At 40.3% G+C, this 21,894-nt stretch overlaps 1 protein-coding gene across 3 annotated transcripts; it reads left to right on the top strand.

Moving 5' to 3' along the window:
- The first annotated feature begins 663 nt into the window (after positions 1 to 663).
- Positions 664 to 9,542, top strand: exo1 (exonuclease 1). Of its 3 annotated transcripts, none has more exons than XM_011484139.3 (14): positions 664 to 800; positions 2,532 to 2,739; positions 2,816 to 2,935; positions 3,121 to 3,244; positions 3,651 to 3,788; positions 4,004 to 4,216; positions 4,808 to 4,995; positions 5,088 to 5,184; positions 5,261 to 5,450; positions 6,856 to 7,042; positions 7,748 to 8,240; positions 8,359 to 8,436; positions 8,506 to 8,702; positions 9,310 to 9,542. In XM_011484139.3, the coding sequence occupies exons 2-14, from the start codon at positions 2,579 to 2,581 to the stop codon at positions 9,383 to 9,385; spliced, it is 2,262 nt and encodes a 753-aa protein (XP_011482441.1). In that variant the 5' UTR covers positions 664 to 800; positions 2,532 to 2,578; the 3' UTR covers positions 9,386 to 9,542. The 3 variants fall into 3 exon arrangements, with proteins under 3 accessions (XP_011482441.1, XP_004077258.1, XP_011482442.1); XM_004077210.4 differs by having other exon boundaries at positions 5,264 to 5,450; XM_011484140.3 differs by lacking the exon at positions 664 to 800 and adding an exon at positions 869 to 1,161.
- Positions 9,543 to 21,894: the final 12,352 nt, after the last annotated feature.

Here is a 21,894-nt window from a genome sequence, read left to right on the forward strand (position 1 = left end):
AGAAATACAAATTGTCGAGGAAGAGAATTACATACTTTTAAGAATTCTGAAATAGGAGGATTAAAGTTATGTTTTAAACAAAATTGCTCATAATCTAATAAATTGCCCTGCGTATCCATCAGTTCAGACACCGACCAGACACTTCTGCCAAACCATTCAGCACAAAACAAGGATTTGTTTCTGTGGAGGATGTATCTGTTGTTCCATATAATATTTGATTGTGGCGTGAAATTATGCGCACACAATATTTTCCAGTATAGCAGAATTTGTTTGTGGAACTCTGATAATGCTATAGGGAGCTTATCAATGTCAAAATCACTATTAAGCACCAACTTTAACCCGCCTAATTTGTTAAATAAATAATTTGGGACATAAAACCAGAAGGATTGGCTGTGTTTGATCCACTGTGTTTGATCCACGATTTCAGCCAGTTTATTATCGGGGTTCCGTTAAGGCAGTCAAAATCAACAAATTGAGACCACCATCCTTAAATTCTTTGAAGATATATATTTTTTTCATGTAATGAGGCTTGTTGGTAGAGTTTTAAACACATGCCGCTATGTAGTGTCGTGAGCAACAATCAGCGCAAATTCAATTTTGTTATACTGCCACCAAGTGGTGCGGAGGACACATTGCAATGTTCCAGCGTTCCGGGTTCACCATTTTCTCTTCCGGTCACCACGCCCTTTCCGCTAATCTGGCCAATAGGAAGAGTTTTTACTGGATGCACTGTGTTTGCCGCTAAAACCAAATTTTTTAGAGCTACCTACCAGCTTTTGTGTTTCGATACCGCCAAACAGGTACGTTTTTACATAAAATATTTGCAATTCCACACCATTTAAGTTTATTTCCGGCTATCGTCGTTAGTTGAGCCATTACCGTTGAAGCCAACGTTTGTTTGTGATCGAGCCGGAGAACATAAAATTGTCCTACCTAAATAATTCTTGCTTGTTTGTCCGTCGTTCGTCGTGTCGTCAAAAAGTCATTCTCCTCGAAAATTGTGTGCGAATCTATTTTATCCGACATAAGGTTATACTTCGGCAAAACAAACCAAAGTTGGGTTGCTTTTTAATCGTTTGTAAGAAAGTTTGACATTAAAACAAAGATGAGTTTTGTCTTTGACCTGGCTGGACGTATTTTGACTACTCACTAAAAGTTAAGGTAATTGTCATTTATCAGTGCCTTTTCTGTTTGGTCTGAATTTTAACGAAATAGGTTAAAGTTCCCTTATCTGAGTAATAATGAACGAGAAGGAAACACTATTTTCATTGCTTTCATATTTATTATCCCCAAAATTAAGACAGTAATAAATTAATTAAAGTAATAAAAATAACCCCTAAAAAGGCGGTAGCGGGTATGTCCAGCTTTTGATGTTGTCCTGAGGAAATGTGTTCCACTCTTCCACAAGTGCTGCATGCAGTTCTGCCAGGTCACTTTGGGGTGGGGTACGATCATCCAGGTCTCTGCATCAGCTGGTCCCAGACCTGCTTAAGGGGTTCAGGTCAGAGGTCATTGAGGGACTCCCACTTGCTGAAGTCCAATTCTGGCTCCATGGTATTATCATCCATGAACAGAAAGTTGGGGGTGTTCTGGTGGAAATGGGGGAGGATGATGGTTCTATGATGTGCAGTAACTGGACCATCTACAATAACCAAATCGGTTTTACGCTGACTGCTGATGCCTGTCCAGACGGTTGCTCCTTCCCCTCCAAAGTGAACGATCAGGTTGACCTCGGCGTTTCGCTCACCTCGCCTTCTCCAGCAACGCTGACGACCATCTTTTCTGTGCAAGTGAACAGGACGGTAGACCTTTGCTGCATTGTCCAGGTCACATGGTCTTGCACCCACTGCAAACGTCCACGGCGGTGTCTTGGTGTCAGTGGAGTCAGCTGTACAGTCGTCTGGTTTTCAAGTCAAAATGGTGGAGTCAGTTGTGATTGGTTTGTCTGGAACCCCTAGTACCCGTCACATCTGGTAAACGGGCCTGCAGATGTGTGGCGTTTGCCGAACCATGTCTGAGTTCAGAGGTCCTTAGGTTCTGGTCATGGTTCTGGTCTGTCACTGGAGGGGATTCACTCCTGGGTCTGAACAAACTCTGTCAGTGGTTCTGTGTCTTGATATAAGTCTGCTGATGACTATTTAAGACTTACTAAGATAACCTGCAACATCTGAATGTCTAACACCAACCTGAAAGCTCACTATGGTCAGGTGGTGCTGCTCTTTCGCTAAGCGCCGTCGTTTGTTCATAGCAGTTTGAATTACGAACTTAGAATGACTTACAGACAAGATCAGCTTTTTATTTCCCCAGAATGTTGAAACTGATGCCACATTGAACAGTTTTTTCCTTTTTAGAATTTTTTTTTAAAATAAAGCACACTGAACACAGGGAGACCATTATAAAGAAAACACAAAATGATGTGTCTATCACCCCAATGCAATTATCTCCCTATGTATATGACATTCACTGAGTTTCGACAATATCCCTATCTTATTGTGATTAGCGCTTATTCTAAAAGTATGTCCTCCCAAAAGAAACCAGACCCGATCCTGTTGGGAGTGGCGGAGCTCGGCTGTTGAAAATGGGAATCACTGGCCTGCTGCAGTTCATCAAGGATGCAGCAGAACCCATCAACGTGAAGAAGTACAAGGGCCAGACGGTGGCTGTGGACACTTACTGCTGGCTGCACAAAGGAGCCTTTTCCTGCGCCGAGAAGCTTGCCAAAGGAGAGCCGACGGACCAGTGAGTCTCTGTGTTGCCTGCGTGATGATCTGGTGTTTGACGGAGACGCTCTAATGCTCGCTTTACCCCGCTGCAGGTATGTGTGGTACTGCTTGAAGTTTGTGGACATGCTGCTGAACTTCAGCATCAAACCAATCCTGGTGTTTGACGGGCGCAATCTGCCGTCCAAACAGGAAGTGGAAAAGGCTCGACGAGAGTGAGTATCTTCCCCTCATTTCTCCTTTTTTGGAGACGGAGTGGGTCTGCAGGAGTCGCCAGAGGCGAGCTGCAGTTCCCCGGTTTCGCCTCAGCTCTTTCCCTCAGTCTGCTGTGAACGAGAGCAGCCTGATGGGCTCTGCATTCCGCTCCTCTGCAGATCTCACCAACTCTGTTCCTTTTCAGGCGGCGGGAAGCCAATCTCCAGAAAGGCAGACGGCTGCTGCGGGAAGGGAAGCTGTCAGAGGCCAGAGACTGCTTCACCCGCTGTGTGAACATCACACCCGCCATGGCACACAACCTGATCAAGGTGAGGATGAGCTGCATCACTCGCTCCATGACTAAACTAATCCTTGAGCGAAGAATTTAGCTTTTTTATACAAGTTAATCTGAGGTTCATTAAACTTTGATCTAAACACGACTGAACATCTGGTGATGTCATCATGTGGTGGACGAATGAGCACAGTGAAATACGGCTAGACAACAATCTAATATTCATAAATAAATCAACCATCTCAAGCAAATTCTTGCATTCTGTCAAGAACACTTTTTGTTAGTGTTTATTGTAAGAAGGAATCGTTTTACTAAATGTAGTTCCATCTTTGTTCAGTAAGTCACTCCTTGTGGGGTTTTTCGGGGTCTGGAATGTCAGAACACAGTTGCAAACACAAGTTGGTGAGGTTTTCTTCTTGATTGTGTGTCTTCTCCTGAACCAGGCTGCCAGGGCGAGGGGGGTGGACTGCCTGGTGGCCCCGTACGAAGCGGACGCTCAGCTGGCGTACCTCACCAAGTCTGGATTGGCTCAGGCGGTCATCACTGAGGACTCTGACCTGCTGGCGTTTGGCTGCAAGACGGTATGCAGTGCTGTGACAGAGGCAGTGATCCGTGACAGGCAGATGATTGTGTGTGTGGAAGTGAAGCAGCACATTAGAAACCAGGCTTCATAAAGAATTCAAGGATGTTAGCAGACGGTTTTTAGCCAAACATTAAGAACCATAAACCACGCAAACTTCAGGAAACCAAGAAGACCTTCTGCTGTCATGTTTCAGCAAAGGTACTCTCTTTCTAGGTGATCCTGAAAATGGACAAGCAGGGCAATGGTTTGGAGATAGATCAAGGTAACTTGGGTCGCTGCCGCTCCCTGGGAAACATTTTCACAGAGGAGAAGTTCAGGTACATGTGCATCCTCTCCGGCTGCGACTACCTTCCCTCGCTGCACGGCATCGGCCTGGGAAAGGCCTGCAAGCTGCTGCGGCTCGCCAAAGACCCGGACATCCTGAAGGTAGGGGCGGGGCCAGGCTGACCCCTGTCAGTCATATTATTCACCATCCGTGCTGTCTTTATCGACACAAACATCAGTTGTAATAAGTGGTAAAATCCTTTTAAATAAGAAATAATTAAAGACAATAAAAAATAAAATCTGTATAAAGTTTTATTTGGACTTGTTATAACGTTAATTAGGAGTTAAAGCAAACTAAATATATCTAAAAATATTTTTTAATAATGAGTTAAATATAACTAAAAGCATGAATTAAAAAATATTTGTCAAAAAAACTCTTAGGCACCCAAAAGCATTTTCTATATATATTATTATATATTATCACATAAAACTGTTCAAACATGAAAGTAATGACATTAATGGAGCAGAAAAAAACATGTTTGTTTTGGATCAGGAAATCAAAATGATAAGATTTTATTTTTTTATTGTTGATGTACTACTAGAATTAGACAACAGGTGGCAGCAAAGACTCCACATCTTGTTTAATCTCTACCTAAACAGATTCATAAGCATCAGTTTCTGTCTTTTATTTTGGTAGTCATTTTGTAAGTTGATTCTAATAATAAAATCAGATACTTTTTGCTTTCTCTACAGGTGATTAAGAAGATGGGTCAGTACCTGAAGATGAATCTAGTGGTGCCTGAAGAGTACGTCGAGGGCTTCATCAGGGCAAACAACACCTTTCTTCATCAGCTGGTGTTCGATCCCGTCCAGAGGAAGGTGATTCCCCTCAACCCGTACCCGGAGCACACTGACCCCGCCTCCCTCAGCTACGCCGGCCTGTATCCTGTTTTCAGTCGCGTTCTGATCTACGTCAGAAAACATGAAGTTCCTCCCCATCCAAAGTGTTTCTCCTTGATGTGAGTGACCTCAGGAATCCGGGAGATGACAGAGGCTTGGAGATGGCCCTGGGGAATCTTGATTTCAACACAATGGAGCGGATAGATGACTTCAGTCCAGATAATCCACAGGTGGGAGCTTCTCTCAGACCGAGGTGACAGAATTGAACCTTCACGTCTCAGAACGGGTTTGTCCTCGTCTCCTCAGCAGGGGAAACATCGCACCAACAGCTGGAAGGGCTCGCCAGCCTCCAGCGGGGGCAGCATCTGGAGCAGAGGCTTCACTCCAGCACCCCCACCCCAAGCTGCAGCCTCCCCACACAGGCCTCCGCCCACCAGGGGGCAGGAGCGGGTCATCAGCGTGGACAGGCTGCTGCAGGTGAAGAGGCCCAGAGAGGGTGAGCTGACCTGATTGGTTGATGGCGGAACCTCCTCTCAATCATGGGGGCAGGGATGAAGCGTCCAAGTGGCGTTATCAAAGATGATCAATGATCTTCATCGTTGCACATGCAACCAAATTTGACAAAGGATGAAGGTGAAGTTAAAATGACGAGATGCTGCAGTCCTGGTTCAGTGTGAAGAAATGCAGAAATGTTTTTGTTTTTAATTCATAGCTGTCGTTAACTACCACCAAAAACGGGCTTAGCTGTGGAAATAAAACACTTTTTAATCGTTTTAAATGTAAATCAATTGAAAACATTGTCAGACCAAAGTCTGGATTGCAATATTTCTGCCATCATCTGAATATTGTGTTTCTCATCCATGACTTTGGTGGCCCTGAAGTGCCAATCATACTAACATATCACTCAACGCCAAAGCGTCTTAAAGGTCAGAATGACGACTGAAAAAGCAAATCGAATGATGAAAAAATGATAATGTTACACTTTAGAAATCAACACTAAATTCCTAAAAAAAATAAACTTTTTAGAAAACAAAAGTAATTCCCAGATATCTAAATGAAAAGTTAACAAAGAAACAAAATAAGGAACCGTTAAAGGTAGGAATTCTGATGATGCTTGTTCACCTTTGATATGGCGATATGGTCCTTCAGATGTTATTGTAGCTTCTAGCCACTGCAACATTTCAGTGATTGCTCTATCAAGTATTTGGCACAAATCAGGCATGAAATTGTTCTGCTTTCCCTCCTCTTCAAAACTGATTATCTAATTAGTGATGTCCTATTACACCTACCTTTTTTGATTTCTTATATTTTTTTTAATATTTCATCTTGATTTCTGGAAACTACTTTTTTTTCTTCTTGCACTTTGCTTTCTGGATTTTTTTTTTAATTTCTAACATTTTTTTTCCATTTGTTGTAATCTTTATTGTCCTTTTTTGTTGATGTGATTTGACCTCCAAGGCCACCGTACCGATGCTCTATGAAAAGTGTCTTTCACTTTGGTGCTTTTTCTCCAGTTTGTGTGTTTAATTCTACAGTTTAGTGTTAGCATGTTCAGCTTTTCCCTCTGTTTTTTGCATACAGGTGATGTAACTCTGACCTCTGTTTTTTTTTACTTTATTACAATCGTTTGAATGTTTGTCTTACTGTTAATACTAAGTGTTAATGCAGCTGATTTTTCTCTCAATCCCACATATATGATTTTTCAATTTGTTACAATTTCTTCTAAAAAAAAATCACGAAACAATGTGCAAAGTAAGAATGAAGTTTATTCTGTAAACTACAGTGTTTTTACTATAAATGTATAACTTTATAATTTAATGCTAATGTGAAAAAACACAATTTGTTCCCAGGATTTACAGAAATAAATTCTTTCTGATTTGATTCTCTTTGTCTTCCTGCAGACTGCGATGTTCCTGACCAGGAGGTGCTGGAGCAATACTCCACATCTGTGCTGAAGAGGTCCAAGTCAGAGACACCGGACCGGCCCGTGGTCGGCGGCAAGCCCCGGACACAGAACCGCTTTGCCACACTGCTGCAGAGGAGGAACCGGGATGAAGAGGAGGATGACAGCCAGGCCACCTTCAGCAGGTCAGGCCTCACACCGTTTTATGAACTCTAATGAGAACGGATCTGAAGTCTACTCTGGGTTCTGAGTCATCACTGAAGCTCACACTGCTTGTGTATTTCTACATTTTCAAAACTTCCATAGCATCCTTTAAATCCTCTCAAATAAAAATTGACATCATCAAGTCTGAACACGATTTGAAAGAAAAATGACATTTCAGTTCTTTCCTGAGAAAAGCTTGAGTTCTGATTGCACTGCTGCAGTTGGAAACATGGATTTATTATTTTTAAAGCCTAACATTTAGCTGCTTTGAATGAAATCTTTAGGATTATTCTGGCTGATCCCACTGATGGCAACGTGGAGCTTCTAGAAGCTTCACAGGAGCTTCTTTTCAGAGTCAAGATCCTGATCCTGATCTGCTCTTTCCACCAGATTAATGGGATCTTGGCTAACATAGGCGGAATAATTCAAATCGTTGTTAACCCTCTGAAAGCCTTGATCAAGCTTTGGGTGGGACAACAGCTGGGAGAGTTCATCTGGAGGTAGGAAGACCCGTCCCACAACATTAGGGAGCAGCAGGAGCTTTTCACAGTTTCTTCTGGGTTGGTCTTGTGAGGAGGAGGAAAGCTTAAGGTGTTTCCTCTCCCTAATGCCTTTCTGTTCTGCTCCGTTACACACTCACTCTCCTGATTGAAGCTCAGCTCCTCCCTCTTCCTCGTCACCTGCAGGTTCTTCAGCAGCTCCAGATCAGCAGGAGGTCCCAGCATGGAGGAGCCCCCCAGAGAAGCACAACCAGCAGCTGCAGGTCCACCTGGGGACAAATCCTCGCTCAGCATCCAGACTCAGGACAGCGACGGTCCTGATTGGCCGTCTGTGGAAACCCCCAGCCCCTCTCAGTCTCCCACTAGCAGCCCCCCCAGTTCAGCCAAACAGGGGCTCCAGCTCTTCCAGTGGTCAGGTGGATCTTCATCGCTGGAAACAGCCAGAGCATCAAAGTCTGCCTCAGGTCTGGCAGCTCTGCAGCAGTTCCACTACAAGAGGGAGACTTTCTCCTCCTTACAGACTGGTGGGCTCCCAAGAGACTCGCCCTCCCCCGACAAAAAGTCTGAGGACAGCCAGTTGGACTCCTCGCCCTCCCAGGACAGCGCCTACTTTTCCCAGTCTCAGCCCCAGCTGACTCCCTGCGACAGAGAGGAAGCCCCCGCCTTTGATGCTGCATCGGTGCGTCCAAACAAACTCCGCCCCTTATACAAACCTCTGGGTTTGAGACAGACGCCGCCGCCGTGCCTGAAATACGCAGAACTGTTCCTTTAACAAAAACTTTATTCATGTTTTTTAGGAAATCCCTTCAAGCCCTGTAAAAGCGGAAAGTCCGGCCCCCCAAACGGAGCCAAAACCGAGCATGCTGGGATCAAAGGTATGTTTGTCCTGAAGTTTTTGTAAACACGATTCATTTATAAACTCTTTTTTTCTTTTCTGTTTGAAGGTTTCCGGACTGTCCAAGCTGAACTCCAGCGGTCAGCTCCAAGCGACGAAGACTCGAGCGCTGGGCCCCGCCAGAGCCAGCGGGCTCAGGAAGAAGCCTTCAGCTTCTGGGAAGAAGGACTCCCCCCCAAATAACGAGAACAGCCCGGGGGTCCAGGCCACCATCAGCGGCCTCTGGAAGAACTTCAGCTTCAAAAAGTGAGTCCTGCAGGTTCCTGGAGAGAGTTATTGAACATGTAACAGAACCGGCGTGGAAGCTGAGACGCCAGAGGCGTCCGGTCAATTTCACAAGGACCCGTTTTTCAAAAGAATGCAGCTCGTTTAGTCCACAGTTTTATGAAAGTCACCGACTGTTCATCTCCAACCCTTTATTCTGGTTGGATGATTTTCAGCTCCTATGAAACATCAGAGTTCCTTTACGAGATGCTTCATTTACTTAGTTGCCATTTCTTCTGTAATTTTCCAGGAGGAATCTTTTTTTTTCTCATTTAAGATGTTTTCTTATTGCATGTTCCTTCTTTTGTTTGTAGTAGGTCGTGTTTGGTGTTTCTGCATGAAATGTAAATTTAAGGAATGGGACCGATTAGAATCAAAGCTTGAACGAAGCAGCTTCTTCAGCAAAAACCTGCAGAGCTCAGAGCAGATGACTGAGAACAACGGGATGCTTTTTTTCTCTTTTTTTCTTACCCACTTGTTGGTCACAAGATTTTTTATGTGTGTAAACGCACAAAAAAAGGACTATATGAACATTTGTTCATAGAAATGAGAAATTAGTCTAACCTTCACTTTGTTTTTCTGCTCTCAGAGACGCCCAGAGGTTGAGTCCCTGCAGGAAAGGAAAACCAATGTCTCCAGTCAAAGACAATGTGGTGGCCAGCTGACCTGAGCTTGATCTGCAGCTCTGAGCATGCTCAGAACCATCCTGTGCTGCTCCTCTAGACCCAGAGAAGCAGCAAATCTTTTAAACATACCGTGTATGTTGATGATTTCTCACTTCTTATTGCGAATTCTTCAATAAAATAACATTTTTGTAGCTTGGGCTGTTGTCTGTCCGATGTGTCATCAAAGGTTTTCTTCATTCAACTGACCAATCGTGTCGATCAGTCAGGCATAACGAAGCATGCAGTAGCTGCAACCAGCAGAGGAATGAAAAGACTGCAGACATGTTTGTCCTCAGATGGTTTTCTGTCAACAGATTCAAAAATAAGAAAACAAATATAATCAGCTAGAATGCACTCTGGTTTGGACAGGCTTTTATTTGGAAGAAAAATGCTTCTATTGTGTTGCATGTTGGCAACGAAAACATTTGCATTTTTTTTACAAAAGCTTTCGTCATTAACTTAAATGTTTTGAAACTATAAAAACCGAAACCTGTTTTTTAAAAATTTAAAAGTGGTTTTATTTAGAAGGAAATCGCCTAAAAATTAAACTGACAAAGAAAAGAGCAAACTTTAGAGGAAGTAATTTTCTGCCTGTTGAACTGTGGGATATGAGGCTGGAAACTTAAAAAACTGATAGAATATTCCCGTCCTGGAAACGTCTAAAGGTCTTAGTATCTACTACGAATCTGTTTTAGGATGGGTGCTTTTGATAAAAATCTGTAGTGATGAGCTGAAAAGTTTAAAATAGACCTCAAAAGTGCTCAAGTTTGCCCTAAAGTTTCCCATCCAACCTTAGACCCTTCTTTTCCTTACCCAGAAGGACGGTCCAAGGGCAGTGATGCCTAGATTAGATTAGTCTGTTTAGCAATTACCTATTAAATGCTATGACTGATTACATGTTTACTATACAATTACTGGTATGAAGCCCATTGAGACGACTGCTGTTGTAATATTGGGCTATATAAATAAAGTTGAATTGAATGAAATACTGCTTGATGTTGGCAGATGGAGCCAGAAGCTCCAGACAGTAGATCTTTATTGCATTTGTTCAAGTGACGTGATTACACACTAAAACACATTTCTGAAGGTTTTCTCATAAGCATAGGTTAGTCATCATAAATGCAGCCCCAAACTCGACATTAAAAAGATAAAGTAAAAATGCGAATCATGCAGCCAGACATGCTTCTCATTCTGTGACTAATCTTATCCAACAAAAAAAATGCCCATTGCCCGACAGTAAAAGACCAAAACTTCCTGCATTGGTTGTTGTTTTTCTTTTAGTGCAGAAGAATCTGCAAAAAATCCCCAAAGGCCCAGGCATTTTTTTAGCACTTCGTAATGTCATTCCTCTTCTCAAAACCTGGAAGTGCGTCTACATTCAACGCATTTTTATGAAATCTGTTCTTTAAAGTTAAACATCCAACACCCAAACAAGGATGGAGTGTCTCCTGAAACCAGTCAATTTGATGTCAAGTTACCCTGATCGTCTTATGTGACCACATCTTCATAGATCCTTCTACTATCATTTACTCTGTCAGAGAAGATCAGAGCAAATATTTCACTTCAAACATAGAGCCTCACTCCTTAACGCTTTATATGATGTACTCTGCTAATTCTTGTCTCTTCTTTTTGTAAACATTCGTGTATTTGGAGAACACTTAACGCTAAGAATTTGTGTTGATAACAGTTTCAAAGAATTTCACTCTTTCTGAATAAAATGTACTTCAAAAAAATAAACATAAGCCTTTTCAGTGATGGCACACAAATAAAGAGATTTCACAGGGAGAATGATCCTGGAACTAACAGGTTTTCCCATTGAAAAAAATCTAAGGATAAATAAATTAACATACAACCAAGTGACCCTGAAGGATGAGGGAGACTGTTTTAGCTCCACAGAAGTTACTATGTATAGCAGAAATCGAGTGAACCTACTTTTTGCAAAAAGAAAACAAAAAAACTTTCAAGTTTCAAGTTCAAAAAAAGTAAGATGCAGCAAAACCTCTTTAAGTCTCAGCTCATAATTGTATTTTCATTGTATATCCTTCTTATTGATCATTTAAATTGTTGGGGTTTTTTTTGGTAGACAATTTTAACAACTGTCCAAGGACAACAAATGAAAAATTGCTGCTGGGCTGATTCTGGCTCATTGCAGTGATGCTTTTATTCTGCATTGTCATAAAAAAATGAAACTGGAAACTCTTTTCATCAAGTTACTAGTAAGTGTGATGCCTTTGTGTCTACCTCTGATCAAAAAGTAACAGTCAGTCTTGCTGGCAGTGTTAAGGTGCAGGTATTTCACATACACTCATTGATGCTGAGAATTTGGTTTGTTTTCACTCTGAATGCACCAAACCACATGAACATGGTATTTTCTCAAGCCTTCAACAGGAAACGACTTTTGCCCAATAAGAATTTCTGTGGATGTTAAGTGTTGGTTTCTATGCTGAAAGTGGCCTGTTTACAGTTACAAGGCAAGTTTCTTTGCGACCCGCCATTCCTAAAAAGGCTAGAACATTTCCTGTACAAAGACAATTCAAAGTGTTTTAGAAAAAAAACATTCAAAACTAAATGTTAAAGGAGTGGTGGTTAAAATCAAAAATGTAAAGAAAGTTCAAAAAGTAAGCTTAAAGTAACAGTGCGGATGTAAACTTTTGAATACAATCTAATCAAGTGCAGCTGAGAACAGGTGGGTCTTTTAAATAAACTCTTTCAGCGGATCTGAGGCTTTCTGGAAGTCTGTTCCAGATATGTGGAGCATAGAAGCTTCTCCACGTTTGGTTTTGACTCGATCATCTGCTCCTGATTCACAATCATTTGAATAAAGAAATACTCAGAAGTAAAATGTTTAAGCTTACGGTAATTGTCTTTATAAATGTCTCCCATCGGCAGATAAATGCTCCAGGAATGTGTTAAAAACACCAAAAACACCATTTTTGGTGTGCAGTTCTTGCTCTACTCACAGATTATTCTTTAGAGATAGCAAACATTTAAATATACCACCAGACCAATCATTTCCAAGTTTTAATTTGAGCAATTATTTGCTAAAATCAGTAAAGAAATGAGGGAGCTATAGCCAGATTTTTGTGGTTGATGGCTGCCTGTCCTAAACTGGAACAGCAGGGTTCAGTGATGTGACTCAATGCACAGCAATGGCGCCTGCACATGCACGTCACTGTGTAAAGCAGCAAATACACACAGGCCAATTACGGTAAAATATATCGATGGCAAAGACACTGTCACCATTAACTACTTTACTCCAAGTCAAGTTATTTTTTGCAAGATTGCTTTTTATTTGTATTGTACAGTATGTTTTGGAAGTATTGGAACTTGTTTTGAGTACTTGGATACTAAACCCCAGCGATCAATGATAGCAGTGTCCACAGGTTGACAAGTTCTAACAACAGGTTGATGTTTAGCTTCTTAAATTGTATCTTCTGGGCTTCAATTTTGGAAAAATCTATCACCTCCAGTCTTTTGTCCTGTGTTCACCGTATGAACACACACCAGATAGTTGATCTCTGACTCAACCCACTGCATGACAAAAAAAGCCTGAAGGTGGTTCACACTGTTGCTGAACTGAACCAGGACGTACAAATGACCTCAGTTTCAAGTCAAACTGCAAAAGCAGTTCCAACTCTTTTGATGTAAACACGTCAAAATCATGCTTGATGAGCAAAATTCAGGTCACCACCTTTGATCAAACCTCCAGTCTTGTTAAAGTCCTGCTCCGATCATCTTTTGTTCAATTGTTAAAGGATTTCCAGTCGTCTTATAACTACGATTCTGACGTTTTTACCCATTATTAAAATTTCTTTTGTACATTGTTTCTGCAGAGCAGCTGTAGTTCATTAAAGATTCACCTTCAGAGAGCAAGCCCGCCTCCTTTCCCCTCGCCGCTACTGAGAGAGAGCAGCGAGTTTGTGGCCCACTTATTGTGTCTTCTACGTCATAAATAAGCATGTTTTCAAACTGATTCACATTGATCTGAATAAAGAAATGCTCAAAAATGAAAAACGCTAAAAGAACATGTTAAAAACACCAAAAACACTATTTTCATTGGAGTGGGTCTTTCAAACGCAAGATGAGCCTCTCAGATGTGCTTCTGAAAGCAGTCGAGTTTTCTCCAGAGTCCTGTTCTGCATCGAAGCTGTCTTCAGGAACTGTTTAGAACAGGGGTGTCAAACTCATTTTCACCGAGGGCCACATCTGCATAGTGTCTGTCCTCAAAGGGCCATATATAACTTATACATGTAACTAAATGCAATGAAAAATAAACGTAACTACTCCTTAATGTTCAATAACTTAAATTATTTATTTATTATAACTTTTTAAAGTGACAATTAAAGTTGCATAGAAAACAGATGTTTGCTTGTTACTTTAGCATAAATCCTTTTAAATTTCATTCTGTCAGGTTAGGTTATATGGACAGTTTAAGTCCTAATTTATAGTTGCCCAATCAGATTTTTCAAGTGCGATTCCCCCTAGATATGAATAAATACAAACCAATTTTTATTTTTTATTTTAAGAAATTAAAAACTTTTATGCTCTCGAGGGCCACATAAAATGACATGGAGGGCCGCATTTGGCCCCTGGGCCTTGAGTTTGACACATGTGGTTTAGACTGTTGTTCTTGTTGCATTTTGACCGTTCCCAGCTCATGGGTGACGTGTTAGAGCCCATCCCAGCTGTCATTGCACAGAACATGCAGTTCATGCAGATCATAGGCCCGTCAAGGATTCCTCAAATGGTTTAATTCACTCATCACTGTAAACAAGGACACACGCAGATCGCCGTCAGCCTTTTCTGTGAGGATTACTTTTTATTAACAATTCAAAAAATGTTCTTGTTTCTTTAACCATAAAAGCCCTTAGAATAAACAATTTCAACAACTCAAACTAGAACACAGTATTCCACATTGTGGCCTTTCAGCCTCCAGGTTTGATAAAATTGTGATTTTTTTTGTTTATTCTAGAGGGAGAATTATGCAAACATTTTTGTAAATCTACAGAATCTACGGTCCCAGAACAGATGTGGAGTTTTCTACCCTATTTCAGGTCACTTTGAAGCTCCTTCCATTTCACAAAAGTTCTCAACATTGGGACTTTCTTAAAACGTCAAGGAAAAGATATGACTGAATAAAATTAAAGCAAATAAAAAATGTGATTTGACTGTGTTATGTAACATGTTTTTTCCTCAAAAACCTGAGTCCCATAGTGACTATCGTCAGAATGTATGTAAACATTTTTGTGCTCAGTATTGATCCTGGTGGGACCCCTTGGATTACAACTATGATGTATAACAATTTAAATTACCCAAAGAAAAGTAAAAGCGTAAAATCACAAATGTAATAGTCTTTCGCATTAGAACAGTCCTTCCTTTGAAATTCATTGCACTAAATATAGACATTGCAGAATTATTTTAATACGCTGATGAGCTCATATGCAATTAAAAACTTTATTTAGTCTAATGTTTTTAGATTTCTGATCCGGGCTGAAGGCTGAGGGTTAAGGCCTTTGTATGCTGTGTGTGAAATATTCCTGGGTGGATGACTGCAGGGAATTGTGGGCGCATGAAAGCAGTGACAGGACACTTGCTCTAACGTTTCACCATACCTCTCTTTATAAGAGCGATAATTATAAAGTATCGAGAAGGGAATTCCTTTGATAAACCAGATTTATGCAGCCTTCAGGAGCAACTCTTGCCAATGAAACAAACAATTCAGAAACGTTTGTGACTTTTTTCCACTTTAAAGCATCATAAAAATAACCATTTCAAGTAACTTTATTGATATTAGTTTCATAAAACTTGAAAATGGCCTTGACTGATTAGAAGCATACAAAGATGCTTTTTGTACTTTTGTACTTTGTACGTTGTACTTTTGTTGTGTTTATAAAGTCTGTTTCAATCTGACAACATTTGGCGGAATTATTATTTTTCCCAAAACACCTGTGAACTCTCTTTTACAGTTTTAATTTGTTTTATGTAAAAAAAAAGATCATTTGAGATCAAGAGATTTAAATCTGTTGCTGCCTCCAATGGAAAAGGTTTCAAAAGTCTAAACATGGTTTTTCCCCTGATCACTGAGCGTGGATCCAAGCTTTGGAGTCATTCAGAGGACTCCTTTGGGCCAAAGCAAGTTCCGCCTCTTAGTTCAAAATCGCTGGCTTTTAACTGCTGCCAACAGCAGAGGTGTAGCTTCAGTACCCTTTTATTTTGTTTTTGGGATTGGATATGAAACTGCTTTACATGTTTTTAAAATGTGCTATGCTTTCACAGCATCTGTCGGACTGTTTTCTCCTTTGATGTCAGCAGATTTGATTCATTTTGTCCCAAAGAGGAGCTCCCGTTTTAGAACCTTTTAATAAAACAGCTTTTCATCTTGACTTTTACCTCGGATTAGTTTTTCCTTTTTTTAAATTTACTCTTTGTTTTGAGTTAATTGTCTAAAAAGGAGAATGACAACACAATATTTTCTATTTGAAGTGTTAATATGACACACTATTTTAACCCACTCAGTCCTGTTCAGGGTCACAGGGTCACGGGGTCATGGGGGTCCAGGCTACTGTTGAGCAAAAGTGGGTCACGCCCTGAACAGGTCATCTCTCCATCACAGGGCCACACAGAGACGGTCAACCACACAACCACATTCACACTTAGTGGACATTTTAGAATCACACGTGACCTTATTGGAAATTGGATTAGGTTTTTTTGAAACAATCAAAACAAAAAAAATACTTAAGAAAGGGAAAAAGGAAATTTGCATCTGCACATAGACATACCAAACTTTGAATGGTTAATCGTGACTTGACTGGTAAAAATAAGTAAAAGATATATCCATATCCATATACATCCACCTTGACCTACACATGTAAATGATCTCATTAAAATTACTCTTATTCATACGTAAACATATTTGTACTTATACATACCATACATGACACAATGGATCCTTTAAAAATTAAGTTTGTCAGAAACAGTTAAAATATTTGCTTAAAAAAAGGGTGGGAAGAAGCAAATATATATTATCCCATTCCTATCAGGCTTTACCAAATTCCTTTATTACTTATTTCTTTACAGTTTGTAATTTCTAATCAGATTCATTCATACTTTATCAGTCCGAGTACGGAGCCCTACAGGGTACGGAATCCATGCGCACGGTTTTTTAGATCTTTTTTCTTTTTAACCACTTGCCCCTGGAGGGCTCCCTATCCAAATGCTGATCATTAAACAAATCCATACGTATTAATACTATCAAACAACAAAGAAAGTGCTTATTGATTCAATGTCATTGCAGAGATTATATGGCTAATCCAGAAATTAGTATACATATCACAAGTCAAGTATATAAATGCTTAATAAGTCTCATCAGAAAAGATTTCAGAATATTTAAAGGCATGTTTTTTGGGTGGGGAAGGCCGGAATGCCCAAAGAAAACCCACATATGCATGAAGAGAGCATCTACACACAGAGCACCCAGAGGGATTTGAACCAGCATGTGCACAACAGCATATTTTTGAACCAAGACAGATTTTAAAATGAGTAAGTAAACTATATTTTATTTTTCAGAACTCCAATAGTGCCTGCCTCAAACTTGTCTGAGAATGCTGTAAAAAAATCAGACTCTAACAAACACCCAAAAGATGAAATGATTCTGTTACAAAACAATATCTCCTTTAGCCTCCGTGTTCATAGAAAGTCTGATCGACCTCCGTCTGTAGCTTTTAACATTTAACATTCAGCAGGACAGGCTGGCGCTTGTCGACTGGCGTGCAGGACGTGAGAGTGACTCCATGATTTAGTCCACAGCAACGCTGCAGGCGGGATGCCTGAACTAATTCAGATGCCATGCATGTTTCTCTGTTGCTCAAGAAGCTGGGGGGCTGGTTCACCTGTTTCCTTGTTAGAAAAAAGAAACAACCTTTTTCTACTTTATTCTTTTATTGCACCTTTGAAATACAAATGCATGTTTTTTTTTTTTAATTAAAGTTTGCAGAAACTTAGAAAAACTTGCAACACTACGATCAATGATAATTTCCTGTTTTAAGGCCTTCATCTCCAGTTGCTGATATTTGATTGCAACTTAGAGTGAAGTAAAATAAAAACAATGTGCGAGGCTTCATTTTTTAAGTCTTTTCAAAATTAAGGTTGTTTAACATAACAGGAAACGTTTTTTGCTCCTCTTTTGTACAGAACGATGAGGGAAGGTAATGACAGTGACTTTATTCTGATGAAGTTACTGCCAGGAGCGGATGTTGTTGCGCCCTCAGACCGCAGCAGTTTAAAAATGCAGAATGATCGCATTCCTGAGCAACTGTGCAGCCTGAGACGGTATCAGGTGTTCCCCACCATTGCTAAAACTTTTATCTTGTTACTGTTTCCGTTTGTGTGTGTTTCAGGCTCATGGTGTCTGAAAAACTGTGGGGGGGATCAAATGAAGAAAAGAATAATTTAACAATGTAGATTGTGCAAAAATGTTCACTAAAATCTAACAAGACGTTAAGAAAAGTCAGAAAAATAAATTTTCACCTGTCAGAAAATTCAACTGTAAGCTGTAATAGACTTTCCAGGGTGAGTCAAAATCTCCATGATCTATTTTTGTTTATCTAAAAGAACTATTAGTATTAGAGACTAACACATTGTTGCTACGGCAAGCTCTAATGACCAAAATACCAAAGTGATCTAAAACTCCACCTGTGGTTTTCCTCCTTTCAATGCATTTCAAAACTACATTATCAACATCACATGATCAATTCTCCAAATGTAATTGAAAAAAGAAACATGAAAAGATGCAGTCTCTGCAGTCTGCTCTGTTTGCACATTAAAACCTCTTCATGCCTGATTTTATTTTCAGCTTTAAGAAAAAGCAACTTCACCTTTGTTTTTGCTTTTAATACTAAATTAATGTCGTTTTTGGAGACAAAGTGGTTTGATTCCTAGTTGCATCGTTAGGCATCAAAGTCTTAAGTGCTGATCAAACATTTCTGCCATAAAACAATTTATTTGCCACAAATCACCTGACGGTGTAGAAATGGATGAGAGCAATAGACCCACATTGAAGGACGTCTTTCTTTTGGTTCACCGCATACTCAGTAGAGAGGTATTGATTGGGGGGGGGGGTCATCATAAGTGATTTTACCACTAAAGTGTGCACAAGCTTCAACGTTACGCGTCCGTTCTAAACTTAAAGTTAGGTCTCAATGCTCAGGAGTGCAGAAGGAATGGATTTTTAAGCCTTGAAGACAAGCCTGTAGCTTCAGTGACTAGATCAGGCTTCCGCTTACAAAAAACAATGTAACTGAAAATGATTCGGTTTTCTACAGGGAAGAACTGCCATGCCTGCATGAATGGATGGTCCGGTGTCGTTTCATTTCTTACTTTCTGTCTCTAAAGATGGAATAACGCTGAACTCAAACTGACACTGGATTCTTTGTTGCTGGATTGAAAATATAGTCATTTCCATAGGTGTTCCCACACACCATAATATTAATGCAGAACTATTAGACAGTAACCGGCTATCTAACGTTATGAGAATGCCACTAATAAAGTAGCTTAACCCTTGTGCTATCCCAGGCACTTTAACATTGGGAGTTGGGTCATATTGACCCACTAGACAGTGCGCTGAACCTTTTTTCTTCAATGATTTGTGATCTTCACTGGTGTCCATGGATTACATGAAATCTTTCCACCTTTATCCACCTTTGTCATGGTAGGGAGAACACGTCAATGTAAGCGTGGGCTCATCTAAGATAACACAAGGGTTAAACAGTGGATTCCTGTTTATGATCATTTTTAGAAAAATAGCGGTTCATGAGAGACTGGCCATTTAACATTACAAAGTTTAAGCAGCTGCAGATATTTTACAGGGTTGAAGATAAACTTGACCCTCAAAAAGTAAGGGAAACTGGAAACTACAAAAAAAAAAAAGTTCAGAAGCTGACTTAGGCTTCATACAGGCCACTCCGTGAAAATATTGTCTAACTTTAAACCAGTCTGTGGCCTGGAAAAGGGCGGAGACTCCTGCTCTAAATATATTTGTTTCTGATATTTGTCTGTTAAATGCTGCTGTCTCTTTTTTTTTTAAGTCAAAAGCATTTCTTCTGTTTCCTCACTGACTCTTTTCTTCCAAAAGAAACGTTCTTAATACATTTCTTTTTAATTAAGTTTGCGAGCTTTGGGGTTTTAATTTAGCGACCGGCAGAGCCGCTTTAAGAAGGTATTGTAAGCTGTCAGCAACAGAAAGAGAGGATACAACCTCCTGGGCTTTTCCCACCAGCTTACATTGTAGCAATATGGACCACATGTCCTCTGGCCAGTCAAGAGCTATTGCAACACGTTCAAAAGCTTTAAAGTAGGAATCCACCTCAGACTCACGAAACGTAGGCACAATCGCTATGTTTCTGTTTACATCAAACCCTCTTAATAAGTTACCAAGCAACTTGACATGTCTCAAGAATGAGTTGGATGTGGTGGAAGAATCCAGTAGTTTTCCAAAATAAAACTTCTTTCAGAGTCAGATTAGAAATAAAACGGAAAATTTGTAGGTTGGGTGCTTTTCCTCTGCAGCCCAGTACCAACTGATCTGGTTTGCAGCCCCAGGGGCTGTGAACGACTGATTTAGACCATCTGAGTCATCACAGCTGTACCTCCTGTCTGCACCTAAAAGGTTTCTGTTTAAGTGAACTTTCAATGGTAGATGCACAATTTTATGTTCTCACCATATGCACCAAAAAAATAAAAAAACTCCAGGGGTTAAGACTGATGAACATTCTCTGGTACTGAAGCATCAGTGGAAATAGACGGCTTTTCCTTCATAGACTTCCAACACCTATTGATGATCTTGTCAAAGGGCTTAAGCCCAGCAGTCCACTGTGGTGCCCTAGAAAAAAATGTCCTGAATGTTCCTGACTAAAAAATCTAATCTAGCTAATCTAGTTAAGCAAGGCAGCGATTTTTCAAAATCAAGCAGGGTATTAGAACCAGGTTTTGGTTGTCATGAGGCAGACCATTTTCAGATATTCTGTGCTACTGCTTTGGTTTTTCTGTCATCTGTCTTTTACCTTTCCTCTCTTTCTACTTCTCTCTTTCACCGTCTCACTTTGTTCAACTACAGTAGTGGTGATGCCCATGGTTGTTGGGTGATGAAAGGACTTATGGTCCTCTGGTTTCTGTCGAACAGATTTAAAGTTTGAACAGAGTTCTCTGACTGCCTTTAGATCTTGGCAGGATATGATATCACGTTTCAAAAATGGAAAATAACTCAACTCAACTCATCTTTATTTATATAGGACTTTCAATCAACAGCAGCCGCCTCAAAGTGCTGAACACGAGAAATAAAGAAAACAAACACTAAAACATGTTCAAACACAAGATTAAATATACAGAGATCAAAACAATAAAACCAGTACAGCAACACAGCAATAACAGAAGTCTCATGTTGTATCAAAAGCCAGAGCATAAAAATGGGTTTTCAGGCAGGTTTTAAAAATGGGCAGTGATGGAGCTTCTCTTATGGACAGTGGCAGAGTTCCAAAGCTTTGGAGCAGCGACAGCAAAAGCTCTGTCCCCTCTGAGCTTCCGTCTGGACCTCGGTACCTCCAGAAGCAGCTGATCTGAGGCACCGGGCTGGAGACAAGCTAAATGTTTGTTACATGATGCCCAGAATTAACTTTGTGGGAATTGACTTACATTTTCAACACAGGCACAATCCACTATTCCACAATGATCCAACCTAGTTGCCGTTTGCTTAAGAACTGATGGTTGAACTACTGTAACTCTTGAACCATTTATGCAACTAATGTAGTTCCAACGGATTCTGCAGCTGAGAAAAACGGCTTTGGTATGCAAAACTTTACAACAGTTAAGTACTTCTGCAATTAATGTAAACCAACTGATTCTGATGTTGAGAAAAGCACCGTTTTACCAATATGAAACGTAAAGTGTTGCATTTAGATGCAAAGCAGCTTTTTTCCACGTCAGATTCCGGTGGAATAGTGATTGTTTCTTCAACAGTCAAATATTTACGCTAGTCCAAAGAGTTTTATTTAGATGCCACCGGTGACACAAGGCGTTCAGGGTTAAAGAAGTCAATACTTGGGGTTAAATGAATGGCACGGACAGCCAGATTAAACACGTCCTTGATTTTTTCTGAGTATTTTTTTTATGGTACTGTTTGGCTGGGGGTGTGACTCATACTTAGGTGTGACCTATTTGTAATTTTTTTCGAAATGAAATGTTTTTTCTTCTTTATTTTGCATTATTTGGCGTCTGCAACTTATACTCTGGAGCGACTTATAGCTTGAAAAAAACAATTACAAAAGGTTGTAATTGGGGATTTACCAAAGTTGATTAGTTTGAAAGCTTAGTTGGTTAGGCGCAGGTCTGGACCATGAAAAATAAGGGTTTGATACCCATGATGTGCAATTATCCAGTGAGGGTCCTCTGTCGGTCCCCAGCCTGGATGAAATACAGAGTTGTGTCAGGAAGGGCATCCGGCAAAAAAAAAAGTCTTT

This window comes from Oryzias latipes, chromosome 15 (genome assembly GCF_002234675.1).
Source record: "Oryzias latipes chromosome 15, ASM223467v1".
Lineage (NCBI taxonomy): Eukaryota > Metazoa > Chordata > Actinopteri > Beloniformes > Adrianichthyidae > Oryzias > Oryzias latipes.